Source organism: Tubulanus polymorphus, chromosome 9, assembly GCF_964204645.1.
Source record: "Tubulanus polymorphus chromosome 9, tnTubPoly1.2, whole genome shotgun sequence".
Lineage (NCBI taxonomy): Eukaryota > Metazoa > Nemertea > Palaeonemertea > Tubulaniformes > Tubulanidae > Tubulanus > Tubulanus polymorphus.
The window spans coordinates 3249339-3274571 of NC_134033.1; the positions used below are offsets into that span (position 1 = coordinate 3249339).

At 40.6% G+C, this 25233-nt stretch overlaps 3 protein-coding genes across 6 annotated transcripts in view; 1 reads left to right on the top strand and 2 right to left on the bottom strand.

The window, feature by feature from the left end:
• LOC141910862 (serine/threonine-protein kinase 25-like) overlaps positions 1-4366 on the bottom strand; it is a 33625-nt gene extending 29259 nt beyond the window's left edge. For all 4 annotated transcript variants that reach the window (XM_074801718.1, XM_074801721.1, XM_074801720.1 and 1 more), the window contains exons 1-2: positions 3684-4366; positions 2183-2410 (exon numbers count right to left, since the gene is read on the bottom strand). In XM_074801718.1, coding sequence (XP_074657819.1) covers positions 2183-2410; positions 3684-3719 — 264 coding nt within the window. In that variant the 5' untranslated portion in view covers positions 3720-4366. The remainder of the gene's footprint in view (positions 1-2182; positions 2411-3683) is intronic.
• Positions 4367-5026: 660 nt separating this feature from the next.
• On the bottom strand, positions 5027-16167 carry LOC141910769 (ankyrin repeat domain-containing protein 42-like). The gene is made up of 12 exons (XM_074801558.1): positions 16132-16167; positions 15468-15631; positions 14528-14635; positions 13753-13872; positions 12874-13009; positions 12147-12347; positions 11271-11396; positions 10559-10711; positions 9756-9881; positions 9049-9175; positions 7156-7291; positions 5027-6304 (listed from the first exon to the last, which is right to left on the bottom strand). The coding sequence occupies exons 1-12, from the start codon at positions 16136-16138 to the stop codon at positions 6170-6172; spliced, it is 1539 nt and encodes a 512-aa protein (XP_074657659.1). The 5' UTR covers positions 16139-16167; the 3' UTR covers positions 5027-6169.
• A 355-nt stretch (positions 16168-16522) lies between these two features.
• Positions 16523-24247, top strand: LOC141910885 (FMR1-interacting protein NUFIP1-like). Its single transcript, XM_074801746.1, has 7 exons — positions 16523-16919; positions 20428-20538; positions 21126-21188; positions 21353-21435; positions 21550-21836; positions 22602-22945; positions 23245-24247. The coding sequence occupies exons 1-7, from the start codon at positions 16572-16574 to the stop codon at positions 23806-23808; spliced, it is 1800 nt and encodes a 599-aa protein (XP_074657847.1). The 5' UTR covers positions 16523-16571; the 3' UTR covers positions 23809-24247.
• The last annotated feature ends 986 nt before the right edge of the window (positions 24248-25233 follow it).

Genomic DNA, 25233 nt, shown 5'->3' on the forward strand with positions numbered 1-25233 from the left:
TCTGCTGCCCGATAATTACAGGCGACCTGGTCATAAATTGTTTAAAAAAGAACCACCATCGTCTGCTCGTTAGTTTCGTAACTCGCGGTAATTCGATTCGTAAAAATACATAAACGTTGTCATCGTTTTTTTTTCCTACTCTATTACTACAGTACACACAGGCCTAATAACTGGCGTCTGTATCGAACGAAATTGGCGAACGTCTACAAAAATTGACAGCTAGTCCTCAATGAACCGTAGTAGATATCTGAATAGATAATCCATCACGAGGCGTATATATGCATGAAATTGAAATGTTAGAATCGCCTAATTTCCGCGAGAAAGTGCCCGGATTCCCGGAAATCCAAGCGGGGAATTTGTAATCCTAAATTCCGTGATCTGCAGGAATCCTAGAGGACCGCCCAGTCCAAAAGCTCTGAACTATCATAACCCCCTCCCCGCAGGCTCAAGTTATACAATTTTAGAGTATTGCTAGTACCCCGACGCGCCAAACGTCAGGGCTTAGACTTAACCCGAGTTAAAAAATTCAATTAAGTTTCGTGCCCATCTAAAACAACTTATGACCAGCCTAAGCTAGCCTAGTTCTATCTATAACCAATCTAACACTTAAGATCAGGTTCCATAGCACATCAAACACCTTAAGACCAATCTACACTCATTTTGGTTCTATAACCAATCTAAAAACTTAAGATCAGCCTAGGCTAATTCTGGTTCTATAGCCAATCTTACAACTTCTTTAGACCAGTCTAAGTTCTATAACCAATCTAACATTTTAAGACCAGTCTAAGCTCATTTTAGGTCTATAACCAATCTAACAACTTAAGACCAGTCTAAGATCATTTTAGTTCTATAACCAATCTAACAACTTAAGACCAGTCTTAACTCATTTTGGTTCTATAGCCAATCTAACACTTAAGATCAGGTTCTATAATAGCACATCAAACAACTTAAGACCAGTCTTCACTCATTTTGGTTCTATAGCCAATCTAACAACTTAAGACCAGTCCTAAGATTTAAAACCACTTTCGGAACTTTGTCTCGTCTAAGGAAACAGTTCAGGGATAAGTTGCTCGAAATGTAGTTAGATCTAAGCTCGTGGAGAAATACCATAGTGACGCTTGATCAACCACAGTATCAGTCGACCAGTTCACAATAAACTACTGACCACGCGGAGAGTTAGTCTGCATTTTTTAACGGTCCTACGACTTCGAGACCCTACGACCGAATAGTACATGGACACACGTGACGTCGAATGATTAGTAATATTAAGAACAAGGTCGATAACTGTGAACTATAGAAATGTGTGATTAAGAACACTTAAAACCGTACGCGGAGACTAACAGTTATTCCTACATACACTACATGACCTTACAACAGCAACAATAAATAGCATACGCCCACCCAGGTCGCAGCCTATACAGTACAGGAAACATATGTTCAGGCTTCAATGTGTCTAACCACAATGATAAGTGCCTTATTTGGAGTATCTAAAGCTTAGCTCTAAGGGACTTACCCCATCCATCGCGCGTGAAATATCAAAAATTCGAACGCATGCAGCCCTCTTCCGAAGACTTCTCAAATCATAACTGACCGCTATTTATACTTTTGTCTATAAGCCAGGGGTGCCCTAGGCCTACAGGACGCCACTAAAAACTTGTGTGATCTGGACGCGAGATTTGGATGGTCGAAAAAAGACTCTTTTTTTCGACCATCCAAATCTCGAGCCATTACCGAGGGAGGTCTAACCTAGATATGGATGCTCTAACCGTGATAGTTCCGCTGGCCCTAATTAATAGTTCTGACAGTTTCGCTAACCCTGATAGTTCTGCTTACCCTGATAGCTACGATAGTTTTACTAACGCCGATAGTTCCAATAGTTCCACTATCCCCGATAGTTGCACTGGCCCCAATAGTTCCCACAGTTCCGCTAACCCTGATAGTTCTGATAATTCTGCTAACCCTGATAGTTCCAATAGGTCCACTAACCCTGATAGTTCTGATAATTCTGCTAACCCTAATAGTTCTGCTAACCCTGATAGTTCTGATAATTCTGCTAACCCTGATAGTTCTGATAATTCTGCTAACCCTTATAGTTCTGCTAACCCCGATAGTTCCAATAGGTCCACTAACCCTGATAGTTCTGGTAATCCTGCTAATCCTGCTGTTCCACTAAAACGCTTACCTTCAAATAAGATCCGAAGTACTTAGTAACGTACGGACTGTCGCACTGCGACAGAACCATGATCTCCTGTTGTATATCCTCGATTTCATCTTCGGCCTCCTCTAAATCGATGATCTTGATCGCGACGACTTGCTGCGTGCGTTTATCGATGCCCTTGTAGACCTCGCCGAACGAACCCTTTCCAATCCGTTCGAGTTTGTTAAATATAGTCTCCGGATCAACCTGATTCTGAAATGACGAACGAGCAATGATCATTTAACCCTTTCAGTGCTGACTAATTAATACCCTATAGTGCTGGAGATAATTTGAAAATTTTAAGAAATTCCACCTTAGTGTGTTGAATAACGGGAATACCGGTATAGTGCGTCTACACCGTGGTGCGGTGTATCGTTAGTTACTAATATTTCACTATGTTTGACAGGTGCTGCCAATTTTAAAGAGAGATAATTACTAATTACTAATTACATCAATACACTGCAGTGCAGTGTACTAGCAAAATCTATCACTGATATATACACTGCATTGCGGTGTAGACGCACTGAAAGGGTTAAAGCTGGTTTTATCGGTTCTATCAACCTAGACTGTGGGGGGGGGGGGGGTAACGTCGCGTAAGCGTAGAGGTATTGTGCAAGTGACATCATAGCTAAAAGGGTTAATACTTGACGATGTCATAAGAGGATTATCTGGAAAGGTTGTATTTGCTGATGTCATGGGCGATTCGTTTAGGGGGGGGGCAATAATTTGTAGAATGGGACCATCTAATGATGTCATAGGGGGATCGACAGAGAGACCAATCATTGAGTTACGTTGGGTAAGCATAGCGGTGTTGCAAGTGACACCGAAGCTAGAAAGGTTATATTTGCTGATGTCATAGGGTGAGTTATGGAAAATGTTCCAGGAAAGGGTATTTTTGACAATGTAGGGGGGCCAACAACTTGTAAACTGGGACCATGTAATACGGGGGGGGGGGGGGTATGAATGAGAGACCAAGCATTTGATGATGTCATAGGGGAATTTACTGAGGGACTAATCAATTCTGGAAGGGCTACATTTGATGATGTCATAGGGGAATTTACAGAGGAACTAATCGATTCTGGAAGGCCTTCATTTGATGATGTCATAGGGGGATTTACAGAGGAACTAATCGATTCTGGAAGGGCTTCATTTGATGATGTCATAGGGGAATTTACAGAGGAACTAATCGATTCTGGAAGGGCTACATTTGATGATGTCATAGGGGGGGATTCATGGAGGCAGAGATCTAGGTCTATCTATGCAAGGCTACGGCCAATGTCTGAATGAAGCTGGTTTCTAACACCCATTTATAGAAACCGACAAACTGTGCAAATTGTGACCGCTTAAACTGGACTAGGGTCACGAAAAAGATGACAAGTTGTTTTAGGGTCAACGTTGTTACGCTCAAAGGAAACATTTCAGACACAATTTATTCTTAGGGGATACGACAAGGACTGTTTAACATCGAAATGGTTATCGAACTTACTTTTTGGTTAAACGCCATATTTTGTTTGTCTTTCATCGGAACATAATAATCTTAATATCAGCTAATCGCAAACAACCACCACCAGACGGGGAAGAAGGGTATCTTATAACTCCGGCAGCGTGGCAACAACAGGGATTAATCCGAATCCTACTGCGAATGATTCTCAATGAATCCAAACTCGCGATGAAATTGAAATGGTAATATACCGGTACGTCACTTTTTCAAATCAGGAAATAAAACGAATTTACGAGTTCCCAGGAAAAAGTGACTCACACTCTGTCAACTCAATAATTTGTCAATTGTCAACTGGAGAATAATCCACCTAATTCTCTAAACTCTATTTCTGGCTTTTAAGGCTTTTAAAACCGACTGATGGTAAATCCCTTCGAGAAATTACGTTTTCCACGGTCAGTAAAAACCAAGTGTCAAAGTTATGAAAGTGACACGACGTTGCTCTCTCACTCCTCAGCAGAAAATAATGTCCCCTTCAACTTTAGAAAAAACGGCCGTATTTCCACGTTGTCTTCCCCCTATTCGCCGTAATTCCAGCTTCGAATTAAAGACGCACAACTCATCGAACTAATAAATTGACTGACACTATTTTCCGGGCGCTCGTGCGGCTGATATTCCGTATTTTTCGACCGAATTCTCGCTTAGATTTCATCGAATTCTCTCCGCGATTTCGGCCGCCATTTTGTTATAGTTCGGGTGTGGTTCGATCGGGTCGCCTGCGCGCGGAAATAGGCTTACAAACGATCAAGAATTTCTGATCGGAATTAAATCTTTTCGGTAAATTTCTATCATTATTCTATATTCACGGTCATGTTTCAAGTCTCTTGTAAGAAAACGATTAGTCAGGGCTATTTTCGGGGTTTTGTTTACGATGGAAACCTTAGTAAACAAACCGAGCGCATTACTACACGAGTATCGGATGCACGGGCACCAGGTAGCAGCATCGCCCGATAGCTTATTTCAGTTTTTCTTGAAGGCGGCCCGCCGCCTGGTTCTACTGCTAATTTGAACAACTTGCGCCAACCAATACGGTTAAACGTCTCAAGTCGGAAAGATTTTGCTAAATGTATTTGAAAAATGAATTTCATCTCCCTCATTCTGAACTAGGTATTCGGTCAACTTGGTGAAATATTTAAGTCCCAGCCTAGCTTGGCGCAAAATGCAACTAACGTTTTCCATATCCTTGTCTCCTCTTGGCCTTTTGCATACACCATAACATAATCAAACAGATACCATTCAACCATTGAAAACTCATCCCCAGCAATTTCTAAAGAAATTAAGATTAAGGCGAATTAAGCAAAAGTGTTTTTTATTTTCTTGCTTTCCACAATAAATACATAATAATACATTTACGAATATTTCAATAAAACATTATATAGTTGTTCGTCTACGATAAACGCATGTATACAAAGAATTTTCTATAAAAAAAAAAACAATGATTGTGATAAACCCTGTCCAACCCCTAGCCCCGAACTAGCACCACCCCTAGCCCCAACCCAGCCCCAGAAACATTACCAGTAAAACTACGATATTAATCACTGAATTACAATTCAATAATGGACGGTCAAGTGAAATTAATTTTTTACCAAGTGCAAAAAAAAACGTTTTACATGATGTACTTTTTTTTAGAAAAAAAAATATGTATGGTCAGACACAAAACTTTGTGGGAAATTTATAAATTCAATCGACTTTAAGAGGAAATATAGGCTACTTCTCGCTAGGCTAATCGATTCAACCTTACAGATCGGCAGAAATTATCTGTGCATATTTTACGATAACTGAATAAGTTGGGTGCGAAAAGCAAGTGATTCTAAGTGGCCCTGAACAATTGAATTCCTAACTGACGCAAGGGGTTTCAAGTGCTCCCTGGTGAAAAATATCAACTGAGAGTTAAATATCTACAACAACACATGACACAAGAGATTTTGTCACTTCATGATTGCTTGTTGAACCACACTATTACAGGGTGTGTGCCTAATAAATGTCTTAGAAATAAAGTTTGGCAACCTCGTTTACGCAGGAACCAGACCGGGCCAGTTCCTCAGTTGCGCGGTTGAATTTCAGTATGATTTTAAATCTCATGAAATGGGTCAAATCCACACGCACCGGTGGAACTGGGTTCAGATTCAAATTAAAGTCACACTAATGTGGAAATGGATTCAGAGTCTAATTAAACCCACACAACTGTGCAACTGGGTTCAGAATCAAATTGAAGTTACATAACTGTGGAACTGGATCTAGATTCAAATTAAACCAAGGGAACTGGATTCAGATTCAAATTAAACCCACGCAACTGTGGAAGTGGGTTCAGAGTCAAATTAAACCCACACAGCTGTGAAACTGGGTCAAGATTCGAAAAAATCAAACTTATTCAACTGTGGAACTTTGTCTGAAATGAAATTCAACTGCCACAACTGTGGACCTGGATCCAGTTTCTCTGGTTGTTTCAGTCGGTTCCCGATCCCGCGTTCAAATTACACGATCCTCTGGTTTTTCTTCACCGTCACGTTGCGTCGGATGAAAATTCCGTCTTTCTCGGCGCCCGGTTTCGGTTTCCTCGTTTTCTTCTTCTTCGGACGATCAAGCGAATTCAGGTCGCCGTCGTCTCCCTGAAAATAAAAACAACAATCATACGATACCCAGACGAACAGGAAAACTAAAGTCGATATAAATATGAATCAAAGTTAGGGACGCAAACAATTAAGTAATGACCTAAGTTTATAAAAAGATCCGCAAATTATTGCCTTGAGGCGGCAAATTTTCTTTGACCTGCTTTCTCCCTGACTTTCCCCTATCATGTTGTTTTCCCCGACTCGATCTGCTAACAATCGAATCAGTTAACAGTCAAATACGTTGAGACATAGACAGAAACTGTTTTCACACGCAATCTGACCATCTCAACAAATTTCCACGACTTTTTCCTGATTTGCTAATTCTTTTCAAAATTCCCAAGCTATTCCCTAATCTGTTTAACCCTTTCAGTGCGTCTACACCGCAGGGCGGTGTATAAATCAGTAATGGATTTTGCTAGTACACTGCACTGCGGTGTATTGATGTAATTAGTAATTATCTCTCTTGAAAAATGGCAGCATGTGTCAAACATAGTGAAATACTAGTAACTAACGATACACTGCACCGCGGTGTAGACGCACTATAGTGGTATTTCCGTTGTTCAACACACTAAGGTGGAATTTTTTAGAGTTTTCAAATTATCTCCAGCACTATAGGGTATTAATTAGTCAGCACTGAAAGGGTTAAAGAAAAGAAAATTCCCTGACTGTTCTCTGATTTCCCTTACTTCCACGAGTTCCCTGATTCTCAAGTCGGCGAAATATCTACAGCAGTCCCAACGCTACCGAAATTTCCAACACATGGTCAAGTCGACCGATAGACCAGATATCTTCAAAATCGAAAGCAGGGACTAAATCAACGCTCCCTGGTGTTTGACGAAGTAACTTACAGCGCTATCGACCGATAGAGATTCTAGTTGAGCGTTCAGATGCGCGATCTCGCGTCGGTACTCGTCCAGTTGAGCCTCCAACTTCTCGCGTCTCAATCTTTCGTAGTCGAGTTGAGCTTCGAGTTCATTCACTTGCCTGTGTACGGAATGAATGAATGGTAATTACTCAAAAGTCTCTCAGTTGTTAAATGTTTAACCTGAACTAACGAATCTAATGTGTCTGGTATGTGTGTTTGTGTTCAATGAAATAATCTCTACGTGAAATGAAAAAACACACGCCATCTAACTTTGCGTGTACAAACTATGGGTAGAGTGCGTGGGAAGCGTGGTGGGGGAAAGCATGGGGAGGAAGGGTAGGGAGAGAGGGAGGGGTAGAGAGGAAGGGAGGGGAGGCAGAGAGAAATTCTGAGCGTTTTAGTTTGTATAGACGAGTGTGTGAATGGGGGTAGGGGGGACAGGGCCTTAATAAATCAAATACATTAAAAGCCTTGTAAAGCCATTAAAAAGTGGAGCAGGGGAAGTGTAAGCAGATGAATAAGTGGAGAAGGGAAAGGTGTAAGCAGACACGAATAAGTGGAGAAGGGGAAGGTGTAAACAGACACGAATAAGTCGAGCAGGGGAAGGTGTAAGCAGATGAATAAGTGGAGCAGGGGAAGGTGTAAGCAGATGAATAAGTGGAGAAGGGAAAGGTGTCAGCAGACACGAATAAGTGGAGAAGGGAAAGGTGTAAACAGACACGAATAAATGGAGAAGGGGAAGGTGTAAGCAGATGACTAAGTGGAGCAGGGGAAGGTGTAAACAGACACGAATAAGTCGAGCAGGGGAAGGTGTAAGCAGATGAATAAGACAATGGAGCAGGAGAAGGTGTAAACAGACACGAATAAATGGAGAAGGGGAAGGCATAAGCAGACACAAATAAATGGAGAAGGGGAAGGCATAAGCAGACACAAATAAGTGGAGCAGGGGAAGGCATAAGCAGACATGAATAAGTGGAGCAGGGGAAGGTGTATGTAGATGAATAAGACAGTGGAGCAGGGGAAGGTGTAAGCAGATGCACTATGGCGGCTTGTGGAACTTTGCATAATTTGAAATAAGCAGCAGCAGCAGCAGCAGCGACGGTGGGATAATTTTGTAATAACAATTATCAGCAGATAATTAATTAAAATCATTAATCAATCATATTTATACTTACTGGCTCATTCTGTGATTAGAAAAATAACGATAAAGATTTAAGATATTTTCCATTTCATCAAATAACAAGTTATATATAGATATATATAAGATCTAATATATAGATAGAACGGATAAGATGGCCGCACCAACAAATCCTCTTATGACAACATCGAATCGGCTAATTATCTAAATCACAAACAATTTTATCAGAAGAATGGTTCTTAATTTCGATATTACAGTGGTATATACACTAATGATGTCATAGAGGGATTTTATGGAAGCGACCATCTTTTTTATAAGGGTTTTTTACTTATATAAAGCACCGTAACCAATAATGAAAATTCCCATGCGCAAATATTTACAACAATTCTAGCTACTGATGCAAGGATTCATGACGTAACTATTTCTATCGACCTTTTTCCATTCTAAGCAGTTTGCCAGATATTATATGATTTCTATTTTGTTAACATACAGGACTCGGTTCCACAGTTGTGAGTTGGACTTAACTCAGAGTTAAAGTTAGTTCATTTTCAATGAGTTAACCCAGAGTCAAATCTTAACTCCGAACTGTGGAACTGGACCCTGATGCATAACGTTTTCCAGGTCCTCGGTATAAAATTATTTAAACAGCATCTAAAATAAGCTAATTTTAAATCTTGAATCGGACTTATCCAACAACTAGACCTGATTTCTATTTCAACTTAGCTTGATAAAACTGACCTCTCATATTCGCGTTTCTCCTTCATGCGTTGTTTATCCTCGGACAGTTGTCCGCCGAGCTGAGTGTAATTTTGTTTCGCCACCTCGACCAATCTTCCCAATTCGTCGATTCGCTTTTTCGCGCGACCTGAAAATTATCGGAGAATTCGGATTGAAGCGTCAAAGAAGAAATCATCGCGCATCAGAAGAGTCAATTACGAGCACATTTTGTCAATCGAAGTACTAGCAGCACACACTAGATGGCGTAACTAATAGCCAGTTGAACGCTAGGCAAAATCAGTTCATTTTCAATTTTCAATTTTCGAGATCTGTATTCTTAAACTCGCGACTCCAAATATCATCGAATAAGCCTCAAGATGCAATTCACCTTCGTTGTTTGGTAGAATTTTCATTGATGATTAATTAATTCACTTTCAAATAAAAGTTTTTTCCATTTTTTTATGAAATGTAGAAGAGATTTAAGTGCGGGGAACCAGAATAATTCGCACTAGCGACACCTGGTGGATTCTTAATTGCCACAAGTGGAATCCTCTATTGCTGCAGTAGTCGATGTCCTACTGCACGCTACTGACACCTGGTGGATCCTCACTTGCCACAATTGGAATCCTATATTGCCGCAGTAGTTGATGTCCTACTGCACACAAGTCACACCCAGTGGAACCTCACTTGCCACAAGTGGAATCCTGAGTAGCGGTACTGGTACCTACCTAAAGCTTGGCGTTTTTGTTTCGCGGAAAACTCGATTCCTTCCCCCTCGGATGATCCGCCGACCGGGGGCGAGAACAGATCGTCTACCTCACCGGGAGCTGCGCAACTATCTTCCTCTTCTGAATCTGAAATTTCAATTTCCAACGACCTAAGACCAGTTTTATGATTTGAGATCATATTTTGGACTTTGATATGGCACCATCCCCCCCCCCTAAGTGTCACTGACTTAACTGATTTTACATGTCAGTATATAAAATTTAAAAAAAAAGAATGAAGCGTCTGCATCACTTTCATATCCCAATTTAAGTAGACTCCTCCTAAAATCCTGTCCTGTTTATCTCGGTAAACCATTAATTCATGGGTTTTGTAAGCAAATGTATCCTTTACACTAAACTCAGTTTCTGATTTAGTAACCAAACATTTCTAAAATGCCTATTTCTTTAATTTCTTCAAGATTGAAGGAGTTTCAAAGTAGTTTACAGGACCCAGTTCCACAGTTCCGAATTATGATTCGACTCGGTGTTAACTCATTGAAAATGAACTGATTTTAACTCTGAGTTAACTCTAACTCCTTACTGTGGAAGCGGGTCCAGGCATTTTTCTGAAATTAGAGGAGTTTCAAGCACCTTTGAAAAATTTGCTCAAAAGTTGTTTTAAGATAACTGGCCGTTAAATACCATAGTAACAATGAAATTTCAATTGTCACCATATCAACTATCCGCTGGTTAACTCTAACCAACTTTTGAGCAACTGGCCCCAGGAGTTATTTAGGAATCGCGGAGTCGTACGGACTCAAACTCACCGTCGTCATCCCCGCCGAGTAATTTCGCCGCCGCCAGCTGAGCGAACCGACGCGCGATATCTTTCGGACTTTCGCCGGCCTGGTTAGTGATACCCATATTCGCGCCCATCTCGATCAACCACTGTAGAATGTCGATATGACCTTGACCGGCCGCTGAAATATCAACAAATCATCGATTTCTTCAGGGCTTGAGACTTTCTAGACTGGGGTAAGACAGCGATTACGTTTGAAAATTTTGAATTTCTCCACTGTTCAAAATGTGTATATCAAATAAAATATCTCCTAGAAGGGAGGCTTCCGAAATCAATAAAATTTCTAAGGGAAGGAGTTCTAGAATAAATCAAATCTCCAAAACCGAGGGCGTTCTTAATAATTGGATCGAATCAACAATATTATGACATTCATTCTCATAAACCACAACAAAGTACATAGGTACAATATGATGAAGTTTACTTAACTTAAAGTTAAGATTTTAAAAGGGGAACAACTCAATGAATCAAATTGTTTCCTATAAATGAAACACTTTTGACATTTTGACAACAGGGCCTAAAATTTCCCCCGTACAGAATGCTTTGAGATATCAACAAGAAAAGGAGAGATTAAAATACAGTTATTCAATTACTTAAGATAGGAAAGAGTGAGGAGGCGTCAGAAATTTCGTGGATGACCCTTGAATATTTTCAGTAAATACATTATGATTAAGATGTCGAACCTTTATGAGCCGGCGTTGCTCCTTTGTCGTCTCGTTCGTTGATGTTCACGACTCCGTTTTCCACCAACAGTTTCAGATGTTCCAAATCGCCTTTGTACGCGGCGACGTGTGCCGGGAACGATAGATCTTTACGGGAGTGACGAAAAAAAAAAAACGGAAATTCTTTTTTTACTAATACGACGAAAATCGAATGAAAATAAGCAAAATTATTATCATAAACAATAACTGGGAGAATTTCAAGCAACATTTCAACCAAGCATTTTAATTTGTTTATCTCATACCCCCTGCATATTAATTTGTACACCGCACTGAAATCTATACAGAGCGCAGTATAAAAGAAATTGCTATTACCCCCGGTAATCCTTTTAGTGCATCTACACCGCAGTGCGGTGTGTAAATCAGTGATGGACTCTGCTAGTACATCGCATCGAGGTGTATATATTGACGTTCAACCCTTTCAGTGCGGTGTATAAATCAGGGATGGACGTCGCTAGTACATCGCATCGTGGTGTATCGGTGTTATTAGTAATCAGTTGTTATCTGTATCAATAGATGACAGAACCTGTCAAACACTGTTCAATATTAGTAACTAACGATACACCGCACCACGGTGTAGACGCACTAAAGCGGCATGGCCTTGATTCACCACACTGGGGCGGAATTTCTTTTGAATGTTTAAATCATCCCCAGCACTTTAGAGCATTGATTAGTCAGCGCTGGAAGAGTTGACATTATTGATGAAATTTAATAGATTCGTGATTTCAAAATAACATTTCGAAAATACCATTTTTTCGTATCATCTTCAGTTGAAATCATTCTGACGATATTTTCGATTCGAATTTTATCGATAAAGTAAAAATCGAACGGAAAACTCACTTTCTTGTTCCTCGGGATGGTCTTGCTCCCATTCGATCGCCTCGATGTACTCGACGACGTGGTCTTTGTAGAATTGTTGCGCGAGCATTTTCGGCGTTTCGCCCTGGTCGTTGCGAGCGGCGAGCGCGTGCGTCGAACTCGGGCCGCACGACACCAGGAACTTCAGACACGGTAAATGACCTTCAGTTGCCGCTAAATGTGCTGCGAATAAAATCAATTACATTAGTTAAACTGGCTGAAAGAAATTTGCTGCCACTTTATCTATTCTGATTCTTAATTTTTTGATTGTTTGAAAATGCAGCCACAAAATATCATCTGCCAAATAGCCAATGACCAAAAAGGTGATTTTAGATTTGATGATGTAACCTATAGCCATCTTTATTTTAGAACAGACAGTCTATCGCTAAAATCTTGAGCTAATTTCATGATGTCACAGGGGGACTGAAGGCAGCCATGTTTTCTGGAAGGGTTATACAAGATGTATTTGATGATATCACAGGGGGATGAAGGCAGCCATGTTTTTTGGAAGGGTTATACAAAATGTATTTGATGATGTCGTAGGGGGATTCATGAAAGCAGACATCTTTTCTAGAAGGATCTATAGATCAAATGACTAATCAAGTGGTAGGTGATCTGATGATGTCATAGGGGGGATTACGGCAGCCATGTTTTCTGGAAGGGTTATACGAGATTTGATGACGTTATAGGGGGATTACGGCAGACGTACCTGGTGTGTTACCGATGTTGTCGACGTCGTCGATATTAGAGCCCCATTTAATGAGTAACTGAACGCAGCCAAGACGTCCATGATACGACGCGCAGTGAATCGGTAACCAACCATTTTTATCGGCTACGTTCACTTCCTACAAACACCGAAAACGAAACAGTCATTAGAATACGGTTACCACACGGAGGGTTCTTACGCATTTTCACAATTTCATTTTCCATGCCTTTTCCGAACCCAGATAATAACTCTTCCATACCCCTGAGTTACACATATCCAACCTAGCATGTAGGCCCATTCAAAGCGAATAAGTGCCAATTACCAATACCATCCACAAGATTTTTATTAGGCGTATAGCCTCAAAATCAAGATAGAAGGAGAATATCATTTTGAGATCAATTTCTGATTTCCTAAATTCCAAAAATTTCCATAGCTTTTCCAGGGCCTCGTAAAAAACATTCCCATCTTCCAAAACTTTCTACGAAAACTTTCCAAAACCTGTCAGAACCCTGTTACCAATCAAAACTTGACGCTAATGAGACCAACTTATGCCTATCTTACTAACCATAGACAAGATGGCCGACTCTATTAAATCCCCCTTTGACGTCATCTATTCATTCAGTGACGGATAATTGAATACTGTATTGATTGATGATGTCATAGGAGGATTCATGGAGGCAGAGATTAACGGATTGATTCCCGCTATGATATCATAGGGGGACTTAAGCGAGACGACTGGATGTAGCCATCTTATTTGTGGAATGGAATGATAGATCAAGTCGCTTGGTAATATAATGATGTCAAAGGGGGATTTTAATCTTTTCCATTCAGTCTACTGTGAACCTGTTGGAGGATAGAATGTTGGAGGATGAAAATACTTACCGCTCCAGCACGGAGTATCGAGTGTAATGTGAATGAGTTACCATGGCCGGCGGCTAAATGAACAGCGGTGCTGCCGCGAGCGTCTTTAACTCCTAGCGTACCGGCGCTGTTAGCTAATCCCTGCAAATACACCGTCAAATATAGTGAGATCTCGATACGAATTATGGGTTGATTCAGATTAACCGAGGGGGGGGGGGGGTTTAGTGAACGAACCTCCTAAAATTTTCTTTTCAAAGCGCCATTCAAAAATTCAGTCAAAAAATTGGAGACAAGATTTTTTTCAAAATTTTGATACAATTTACAAGTCAGATTCTTTTTTGAAAATGAAAAGCAATCAATGGTTTACTCAGGTACTTAAGATTTTTTTCTTTAGGGGGGGGGGATTTTTTTATAGTAAAGTACCCTTTTCATGGTGGAGAAGTGCCCTTTTTCTTGAAAAAAAGAACATCCCCAGAAAAGAGAATATTCATTTTCAATCAAAAATGTCTCAGGTGAAGCACTGAACACATGTGAAGTGTGGGTGATCAGTTTTTGAAAGTTTGCCGATAAAATGTCTAATGTCTGGTGTTTGTAGTTCATTTTCAATTAGAAATGTCTCGGGTGAAGTTCTGAACACATGTGAAGTGTGGACGATCAGTTTTTGAAAGCGAGCTGATAAAACGTCTAATGTCCAAGGTCTAAGGGTGAAGGAGCAGCTTGTTCAGGGGTTGAAGGGGGGAGCCGGGTCCTGGGGTTAGAGGGGCAGCAGATTTTCTACAATTACGGTATATCTAACCTGTATACAAGCATCCTGTCCGCGTATCGCCGCGATGTGCGCCGGGGTCCAGCCTTGCGGAGTCGTAACCGTGGCGTCTGCTCCGTGCCATAGCAACCAGTGTAAACACTGCAAACGAAATACGAAAACAAATATCAACTACCGTATTTTTACAAAGAAAAGTTGTCTCGGTTTTTCTCATGCGGTTCCCCTACAGGTCAGGTATTACTGGATATAAGGAGTTTTCAAGGATAAAATTTCAAATTCCTTTCATATCCCAATTACAGTAGACTCCTCATAAATCAGCATTGTTTATCTCTGTTCGATGGTTTTGTAAGCACATTTCTATCCTATACACTACCTAAACTCAGTTTCTAATTCGGTAACTGCCTAATTGGGTAAAAACTAATCCAGGGCCCAGTTGCACAGTCGTGACTTAAATCAAAAAGTGGTCTTAAATCTTAAGACCAGTCTGTTAAGTTGTTAGATCGGCTATAGAACTAAGTTGGTCTTAGACTTGTCTTAAGTCTAAGCCGTGACTATGCAACCGACCCATGAACTTCACTTAGGACATTTTCAATTGAAAATGAACTACAAACACCAGACATTCGACATTATAACCAGTCAATTTCAAATAAAATTCAAGAAAACTCACTATCTGAAGGGGATAGAGACTGTAGATTGATACCTAAATTAAGATGGTCACGCCAGAACTTTACAAGTTTCTTGAATACATATTTCCATGGTCCCGACTGTACTGATTTAGGCGTAGTTTATTGTACAAACTACAAACTAGACAAAAATCTCTAATTGCTATTTCTCAAAATTGAAGGAGTTTTTGAAAGGAGTCTCTGACATTTTGCTCAAATTAAAGGATCTTCAAGCACTTTTGAAAGCATTTATCATTAAGGGACCCTGTCACTGGTATCGGCCATCTTGCACAGTTTCGTACGGGTCATACCTCTAAAGCGCCGACCTGACACGCCCAATGTAACGGCGTGAAACGAGTTTTGTCTTCGACCTCGTTGATGCTGGCTCCTTGTTTCACCATCACCTCCATCTCTTCGACGTCGCCGTGACGAACCGCGTCGTGTATGTTACTATACAATAACTTCTCCTGTCGCGCTGGAAGTGAAAATTCTAAATATTAAAAATCCAGATTTACCAGATGGAGGTTTTTAGGCTCGGAGATAGAGGTTTGGGGCTCAAAGAGAAAAATGGATATAAAAGAAAGATTTTTGGGTTGGATTGTTCAACAAGGCAGGTGTGATTCAAGCCTCAGCTCAGTTCAGTGGTCTAGTGAAAAGACGCTGCACTAGCAATATGCCGGCCAGGCTTTGAATACTGAAATGAGATATATGTACCCCAAAAAGTAACCAAAATATCCCAGAAAAATTGTTATTTTGATATCAATAAAATTTATTGAGTTTTGACTGAGGAGGGTGAGTAGGACTAAGATCCTAAGAAACGAATTTCATAATCGATTTTAACACATTTTATATCGTTGGACATCTACTAAATATTTTCTTCGCGAAAACAGACGTGTCAAATTTATTAAAACGTGTAAGAAACTGCGATGAAAATGTTGTCCTTGCTTTTGATTAATAGTTTTAATCGCGACTGACCTCTCATGTTTTCCGCTTTCTGGTTTCGATGGTAAACAAAAACTCGCACCGAATGAAAAATAAATAAATTCGGCGCGGTGTCAAATTTGTGAGTTTGGAAAATTTGTTTTAAAGCTAATTATTATATTAGTTTATAGGCCGGAATGGTGAAAATGAGAGAAATGTATTTTCATTTCAGTAAGTATGAAAAAAATCCATAAAATATTTCTTAATTTTACAATTCATTTAAAAAACTGTTTTGATAAAATTCGAAAGAAATTTCCATGGACTGAACAGTATACAGACATTACTGGATGCTAAGATTTTCTAACCAAATGTATAGAATTTATATTCCATTAACTGCGATTCTAAATCAATTAACTTTTATTTTCCGCTAGGCGGTGCTCCGCGACGAGAGTTCGGTTTATTTACTTCCGGGTTTGAAAACACACGTGCGTGAAATGCAACAACACGGTCCCCCTCGTTATTACGGACCCCAGGGCTCGTGGCCGCCCCCAGATTATGGCCCCGGTTTCAGAGGGGGTTTCAATCGACCCCCGGGACCGATGATCGGGGGTTGCTATCGCCCGATGCGGCCGCAGTTCGCACCGCCGCAACAAGAATTCGGAATTCCGATATCATCGATGAATCAGTGGCCACCACCAGTGCCCCCTAGCGGTTACAGGCCTCCGTACGAGTATGGTCCACGGCATAGAGGTCCTCGACCGTCCGGGTTCTATGGAAGAAGTCGTGGTGGTAATCATCGCGGAGGAAATCGCAGAGGAGCTGGAAACCCGCCGGGCCAGAAGGTAGATTTTGAACTTAAGTACAAAAATTTTTAAAAATTATTATTTCAGAATAGGTAATTCGTAGAAATTAATTGATAATGGTCATTTTAGAATATTCTGCCGATGCAGCGATATTTAAATAAACGTTATTTTGGCAACAACAAAACTGTTATTCAGGGTAAGGGTTTTGGAGGGGGTGCTCCAGGCGTGTTGGAATGAAGGTTTGATTGTCGCGGCCAATTTTTCACAGGAATACATTGCCGTGGCGAATTTACTTATTTTGTCGAAAACATGGTATAGAAAGAAAAAAAAAACCCAGTTCCAACACCGTTGTGTTCCATAGGGTTAGGGTGCATGGATGAGATGCGTGTGAAAATTGTTTTGAAAAATGAGAAAATTTCTAAAAAATTCTATTTTTGTATGAAAAAGTTTCATTTCCAAAACTGCCGGCATATGAAATCTTTCATCAGAAAACCTTAATGTAGTTTTCCTTAAAACCTCTTTTTTCGTACTATCTTTGGGCTCTGCTTTGACCCTAGACTTAAGGTGGGCGTAGGTCGGCTTGCGACTCACTGCGACCGCCAGCGACGGTCGCGTCGCAACGACCAACCGACCTACCTTGCGACTGCCAGCGACGCCAGTCGCAATGAGTCGCACATGTTCTACTTTCTGCGACGCGACCGTCGCAACCGATCTACGCGCGCTTGCGACTGGGAGCAACTAGTCGCACACAGTCGCTGACAATCGCGTCGCAACTGACTTGCGCGGCCACTTGTGACGCAACGCGACGATTGCGTCGCAAGGCCGACCTACCCCCGGCTTTAGTCTACTGTCATTCATATATACCCAGGTTAAATTTGTTACAGTGCTGCCTTAAGCATTCATGAAGGGACATGCTGACGTGCTATGAACATACTTTGAAAGGGGCATTATATGTTACTAGTTGAAAAACCATGTTTTGTTTACGCGCGTGAAGAAATGCAAAAATTTCAGAATCTTGCATTTCATCCCAGGTTTAGATAGATTGTTATACGTAGTTAAAACATTCTATAGAATCCAAAAAAGCCTCGGTGGTCTAGCGGGAAGACGTTGCACTTGCAAATCGTCGCCCGGGTTCAAGTACCGCTCAATTTTCTCTTACTCTGTTCTCCTTTTTGTCTTTTGACTCATGGTGTGGCCGAGGTCCATAAAAAATTCGATAAAGTAAGTTTTTCGTGCGCTGTCGAAAAAGACATCGATGTTCTCTGTATCGATTTTTGCACACTTTTATTATTACTATCAATATTCATTTCGTCATCAAAATTCATATTTACATGATACTTCATTTAATATAATATCTATTAAGAACAAGCATCGATGACGGGGACCTGGACAGAGCCATGAAGGCTGTACGTCCATGTGGGATGTCCAGGCGCACCTCTGACTACTATGAAATGCGAATTAAATCGCTTTTAAATGTAACTTAAACTTGTTCACTAGTCGTAGAACTGCGCCCGGTTCGTGCGTCGCTTGTGAGTGTCCGCGTATGTTTTTCAAGCGTGGCAGGGTTTACATTTTTGCGCCGATAACTGAACGACGCCGAGTCTGAATTTACTGTTAGATAAACAATAGACTAGAAAGTTCATACACGAATCGACCACGGTCAGACCGATGGCGATTTTCCGCTGTACGATTCGCGTCTCGAAATGATTTAGATCACCTATAGTAGTTGCCGGTATAGCGAAACCCGCGCCCTGCATTCTTTCGATAAACAGCAACGATTCACAACTGACGAATACCGCGACGAGGGCGAACGACATCCGCAACGCGCGCAACTCTAACGTGTCGGAAGTTTGATTCTTCATCGCCGCCGAACGACTTCTACCGATTCGCGAATACTTGATCGCGATCAAAGCGACGATCAAAATGACGTTGACGGTGATCAAGGCGATCATCGGAGTGATGATGTTGATTACGGTGCCCTGCCAGCCCTCCATTCGAGCTTTCCATTGACCGAAAATAGGATCGAAGAATGGGTAAAACCCGCCTAGCCCGAGAGTGGGGGAATGGTGAATACAGCGCCGCGGCACGAGCGGGCGGTCGACGATAAACGACGGCAAGAAAGACAAAAAACCGAAAACGGTCAACAAGCTTATAACGCAATTGACGACTTTCCGCGTCCAGAACACTCGCGATTTCAACGGGAAAAGCGTAATTACGAGTCGTTCCAAACTGATGAGAATAACGCACCAGTTTCTGATCAGTTGGAACATGTAAAACGGTCCCATCGCCGCTCTTATGAATTCGTGGCCGAAATGCCAGTCGTCCATACGTAAAACGGTGTCGCCTAGATGTACGTAGAGGTGAATCGCGCGTAGAGGATACATGACGAACACGCTCGACGAGTAACATATGTCGAAAATCGCGAGAACTTTCAGTAGATAGTAGATATCCTTGTTCATCTTTTTCAAGACCAGAATCGTCGTGGCGTTCAAAACGACGCCCGATATCGTGGCCGGTCCGTAGAAAAAGATGTACAGATAAACGCTGATTTCATGTTTTAATTGGATTGGCAGATTAGCCTGAGCCCAATCGCAAACTCCGTGATAGACGCGTCTTGTCGTGGTAATAGTCGACAGAACGGTAGTGTTTGAGTCAGCCATCATTCGTCTAACAGCTCCTCGCGCCCATTGCAACTTTCCTCTATGAAATATCTCACCCGCATAAACTTGTCGACGTCAGTCAGTATACCTGCCTATTTTCGGCAGCAGGTAGTAATTTGTAAGGCGACTGCGCGATGTTATATTCTGTCATGCCCAGAGGCGCGAGTTGATCACAGGCCTATTCTAAATTATACAGCAAACGCTTCTGAACTATAAGGAATATGAAGCTTGTTATTTTCAAAACTATATCTATGAATATATTCTTGTTCATCTTTAGCAAGTTCCAACTCGCATATCGGCTTATATATGGTTGGTATGTCGAGACTCGATAAGGCTTTATGTTTGGTAAATGTCTCTAGCAGGGGTTGCATCCTGACATAAAAACCAACATTTTCTTCATACAGATTTAGCATTCTTGCTAAATCCTCTTGTTGCGTGTCCTTTTTTTCACAAAGTCCGAACACTTCACAAGAATAACCTACTTTTCCTAATTTTGAGGAATAGACACCTAAATCAGTACAGTTGGGACCAGGATTTGATTTTACCCAATTAGACGGTTACTGAGTTCAATTGTGTATATAGGATGAAACTAAATATAAAACCACTGAATTAACGGTTAACCAAGATTAACAGTACTGATTTAGGAGGAAGGAGTCTATAGTAATTGGGGTATGAAAGTGATGCAGACGCTTGCATGAAATTTAAAATATTCTCCTTGAAAACTCCTTATATCCAGGAATCACTGATCTGTAAGGACCCTGTATATTCAGGAATGACCGATCAGTAGGGACCCTGTATATTCAGGAATGACTGATCTGTAGGGACCTTGTATAAATATGACCGAAATTCGTGAATAATTCAAATGGTTTCGTTGAATTGTTTTGCAGAAAGCGCCGGATTCAACAACGACTGAAGACGCCGATTATTTCTGCGAGACGTGCGATCGCGGATTCAAACAAGAAGATAAATATAAAGAACACTGCGATCAACATGTCAAGGTAGCGAAGATCTTTACGAAATAGATTAACTTTTTTACTCAACCCTTTCAATGGAGGCAGAGGCCAATTTTGAAGGACTTGTCAAATATCCCAAAAGGGCATTTCGATGTCCACAAAAGTCAAAGGTAATACCAGTATTAGGCGTAATCCTGCATTGAATTGCTCCAATTTTCTGTTTGTTGACAAAATGAAAAAGGGCATAAATTTGATGTACTTGTACGAGGCCCCCCGGGTCCACCCCTAAAATGCTGGACATAATTTCAGAATTCTAAAAATTCCACCACATTGCGATGTATAATGGGCACATTGTATATACCCTGCAGTGCAGTGTATTGTATCTACCCTGCAGTGCGGTCTTTCGTTTGTTTCTAATATTTACAATGATTTTGCTCATTTCGGAAACTTCATTTTTAGGTTAAATAGGACTGCAGGATAGTGTATTTTGTCAAAATACACTATGCACCCCTAATCTCAAATTGAGATTTCCCTTGCCAACATTTTCTCCGAGGATTCTCGCAAGTATGAAGAACTTAAAAAAGATTTTATTCATATCTTTTTTAAAATATAGGCTTCATTGATACTTTCAGTGTAGCATTGATGGCTGTATGTACACGGCGGCGCCAAAACTGGTCAAATTACATCATCAATGGGTAAGTAATATAAATTTACCTGAAATCATGGCACCCCTAGTGGGAGATCAAGGAATTTCATTCAGGTAGTGTCAGAGGCCAACAAGGGAACAATTGCTACCAGCCTCCAAAATGGGCTGGCATAATTTTTGAAAAGGAACCAAATTTTCTCTTTCTTTTGATAGCAACATAAAACTGGATTCGCGAAGAAGATTTGGAAATTGGAGTCAGCAGAAGACATCGAAAAATGGAGGGCAGAACGAAGGAAGTGAGTTTATTTCTGAAACTGGTTGTAACCCGGCAGTTGTAGGGAAAGGTCGGGAAAGGGTTAATGTTCATCATTTGAATGAGATTTCGAATCAATCTTTCGATTTTGTTGTAGAAATTACCCGACGAAAGAGAACGTCGAACGGAAAAAGAAATTGGAACAGGAAAGAATCGCGCGGGGCGAAGTGGTCGAAAATAAGGATTTCAGTAAAATGCGCGGACGCGGCCGGGGGAGAGGAGGTCGCGGGCAAGGTCGGGGCTGTCGAGGTCAACAACGAACTGATCCAACAACAACAGCAGAGTTAGCGATTACTAAAAAAACAGCGGTGCCACCTATTACTGAAATGGAACACCAGCAACCGGACGGAGATCCATTGTCTTATTTACTGACTAAGAATGAAGGTAAAGGCATATCGCAATATTTTGCATATTTTCAACGTCCTTGTATGTAAATTTAGCCTGCTGTTCTGATTTTAGAAATAGTAGTTAAACCTAGCAGAAAAATGAAGTTCACTGATTTAAGACACTGTCAACAAACTTACGAGAATTCAGTGCTAAAATTTTAAAAGGGCTGCATCCATCGTTAAGTATGACATGGCCGCTGCTGAAGTAGCGGGGCTTTTGAACCCCCAAAAGTGCAGAGAATTATGCTAAATTTTCGTATATTTGTCACATTAGCTCAATATATTTCAAAGCAGATATGAGCAATGATAGAATATTAACATCCACTCTGGTAGGGTCGGCAGATATTTCATAAGGGGTGGCTGACTTTCAGAAGGATGGATGTAAAAATGAAAGGGGTGGCTGCTGTGGAGAACACTGGAATATATAAAACTTGAAGCCTATTCATTTGGGCACTTAAGAAAACTTCCATGACTAAGGCTAAAAAAAATTGATTAGTTGTTTCTCCGCTCTGCTGAGCTTAAATGTTGACCCGTACCGGCCGCCTATCTACCCTATACATTACTTTTTTTTAAATCGTGATCAATTTTACCATAACAGACCCGGCCGCTATAGAAATGAACTGTTTATAAATTTTATCATATTTTACAAAAATGACCCGGCCGCTGCGGAGAAACAAGGTATCATTTTTGTTTAGCCTAATTTTTGGGTGGAAAAATGTTTGAAATGTTAGTTTTGTATTTGATGTTTCTGTTTCATCCGTAGAGCACAAAGCAGTCGTCAAATCTGAAATACCCGTACCTATCAAGTCGATAGGTGGTGCTTTAAGTTCGTTGATTTCGTTGTACGAATCGGACGGCAGCGATGAAGACGAAAACGTAGAAGTCGGAATATCGAAAACTGGCGCGGACGTCGAGATCGAAACGACGCGACGCGATACCGAGCAGACGGACGAAGCGGCGGACGCGAAAAACGCCGATCACCATCCCAAAGGCAGACGTAAAAACAAGTGCAGACGCAGCAAACGAAAGAACGAACGAAATAATAATAATAATCACGAACAGGAACCGGCGTGGAAGAAAATACGTAAACCGACGTTACTCGAAAAAGTGAGTTCATTCTTTTGAAAAATTAGCGATCGGCGGGGCAGACGTTGGGAGGAGTCTGCAGAGAGCGATGCCGAACACTCCCTTGATATATGAAATTTTCTCCTTTAAAACTCCTTGATAAGCCCTACCCTGATAGGAACTTTTCCAACGAACAAAATTAGTGAAATTAATTTTTTTTTTTTTCCTAAATAAAATTCTAATTTCTTTTTCCAAATAAAATGTTGTAAAAAATTTTCTTAATGAAATTTAGATTTTTTTTTCTAACTAAAATTTGAATTCTTGTTTTCGTCTATTTCCAGCTGTTAGCCAATGAGATCCGACACGAACGTAACGTCATGTTACAGTGCGTTCATTACATCGTGAAAAATAACTTTTTCGACAAAGTTCCAAACTCGTCGAACCAGACACCGACTGATAACAACAATGTCGATAAGCAGGATTCAGTTACCGCGACGACTGAATCCGAGATACATCGTCAACAACGTGATCACAATGATGCACTGGATTCAGTAACCGTGACAACTGAATCCGAGATACATCGTCAACAACGTGATCACAATGATGCACTGGATTCAGTAACCATGGTGACTGAATCCGAGATATGCAATCAACAGCAGGATGATATTGATAATCGTGTTGCCATAGTTACCGAATCCAAGGTAGATACTCGAGAGGACAATATTGATAAGCAGGTTGCCATGGTTACTGAAGTAGAGACAAACTGTGAGGATCAAAGCAATTTGGTTACCATGGAAACTGATTCCCAGATAAACTCTGAGCTACATAATGTTAATCAGCAGGTTGCTATGGTAACTGAGGCTGATAATAAGATTAAATCCGATCAACAAAATAGCCAAATCTGATCTGAATCTGATAATGATGGTAGGCAGGATTCGGTTACCGAAGCTCTTAATCTGATGTGATTTGTATGAAACTGGTTATTTCAGTGAAAGTGCATTTAAATGTTTCGTTAAAATAAATCTTTGTTCATTATTTGAGAATTATTTTTGTTGAAGAGTTTGAAAAACAGGATACAATAATAGAACAGGATTCAGTTTTGTGAGTTAAGATCTATTTGACTTAGAGTTTACTCATTGACAATGAACTCATCTTAACCAGAACTGCGGAACTGGATCCAGGATCCCATTCTGCAGTTGTGAGTTAACTAGAGCCGATTTAGAATTTATTAGTCTCACAACCAGAGATGACTTAAATTTAAGAACTCAAATCTTAACTCAGAACACCGTGGAACTGGGACCAGTTGTTATAGTGAAAAGTTGGATTTTGAACAAAAAATGCTTTAAATTCAAAATTGTATTCAGTAAATAATCAAATAAATGATTAGGCTGAACAATATATGAAATAAAAACAAATTTGTCGAGATTCTTTATATACGAGAATTACTAAATCTTATATAATGAGGAATCTGATTTTAAAATGTTTCTGAAGGAGGCCAGATCCCCACACGGCGCTCGCTGGTGACACCTCAGACCCTTCGAAAAAGTTAAACTAGTCGTCTGCTCGGACCGATCTACAATTGGCAGCAGGGGCGGATCTAGGATCAACGTAAAGGGTGATGCCCACAAGAAATTCAGGCCCTTTTCGCTAAGCCCCTCTGCAATTTGTTTTTTCGCAATGATTTTTTAGATCTTCTAGGATTGGTAAAACAGCTAATTGCCACTACAGAATTTTGATATATTTTTATTTGTTCGATATCAATTTTGACCTTTGTTTAGAGAGTATCGAGTTCGCAATACTTGAGGATGGAAATTTTAAGGGACTTGAAAATTTTAGGGCAAGTGTCCGGACCCCTTTTGATCCGCCACTGGGAGGCTCTTTGAGAAATCGGATTATTTGAAGAATTTACAATCGACTCTGGTTTCGCGGAGTTCAAGTTCTAGTTTATTTCACGGAAAGATATTTTTGTGCGTACAGGCATTAGAAAATAACATCAATACAGTACAAGTTTCACATTTTCAACAAACACCATCTAATATACCCCAAAAAGAAAAGGAAGTTTTCTGATTAAAGAGGTTTGCACAGTAATCTGAAAGAAACCGGCGTCTATGAAGTCTAATTACGATCGGATGTCTACGGATTGTGTTTCTTCGCGCGCTCATTCATCTCTGCATAATATCTGACAGCTGTACGCCGACCACGTGGCCACGTCACCGGATATAAACAAACAAACATGCTGACGTAGTAGGCAGCCCGATCACGTGACTTCATTTAAAACCTTAAAAAACACGACGCTTGAATAGACGCGTCTAAAAATCTCTAATTACTGC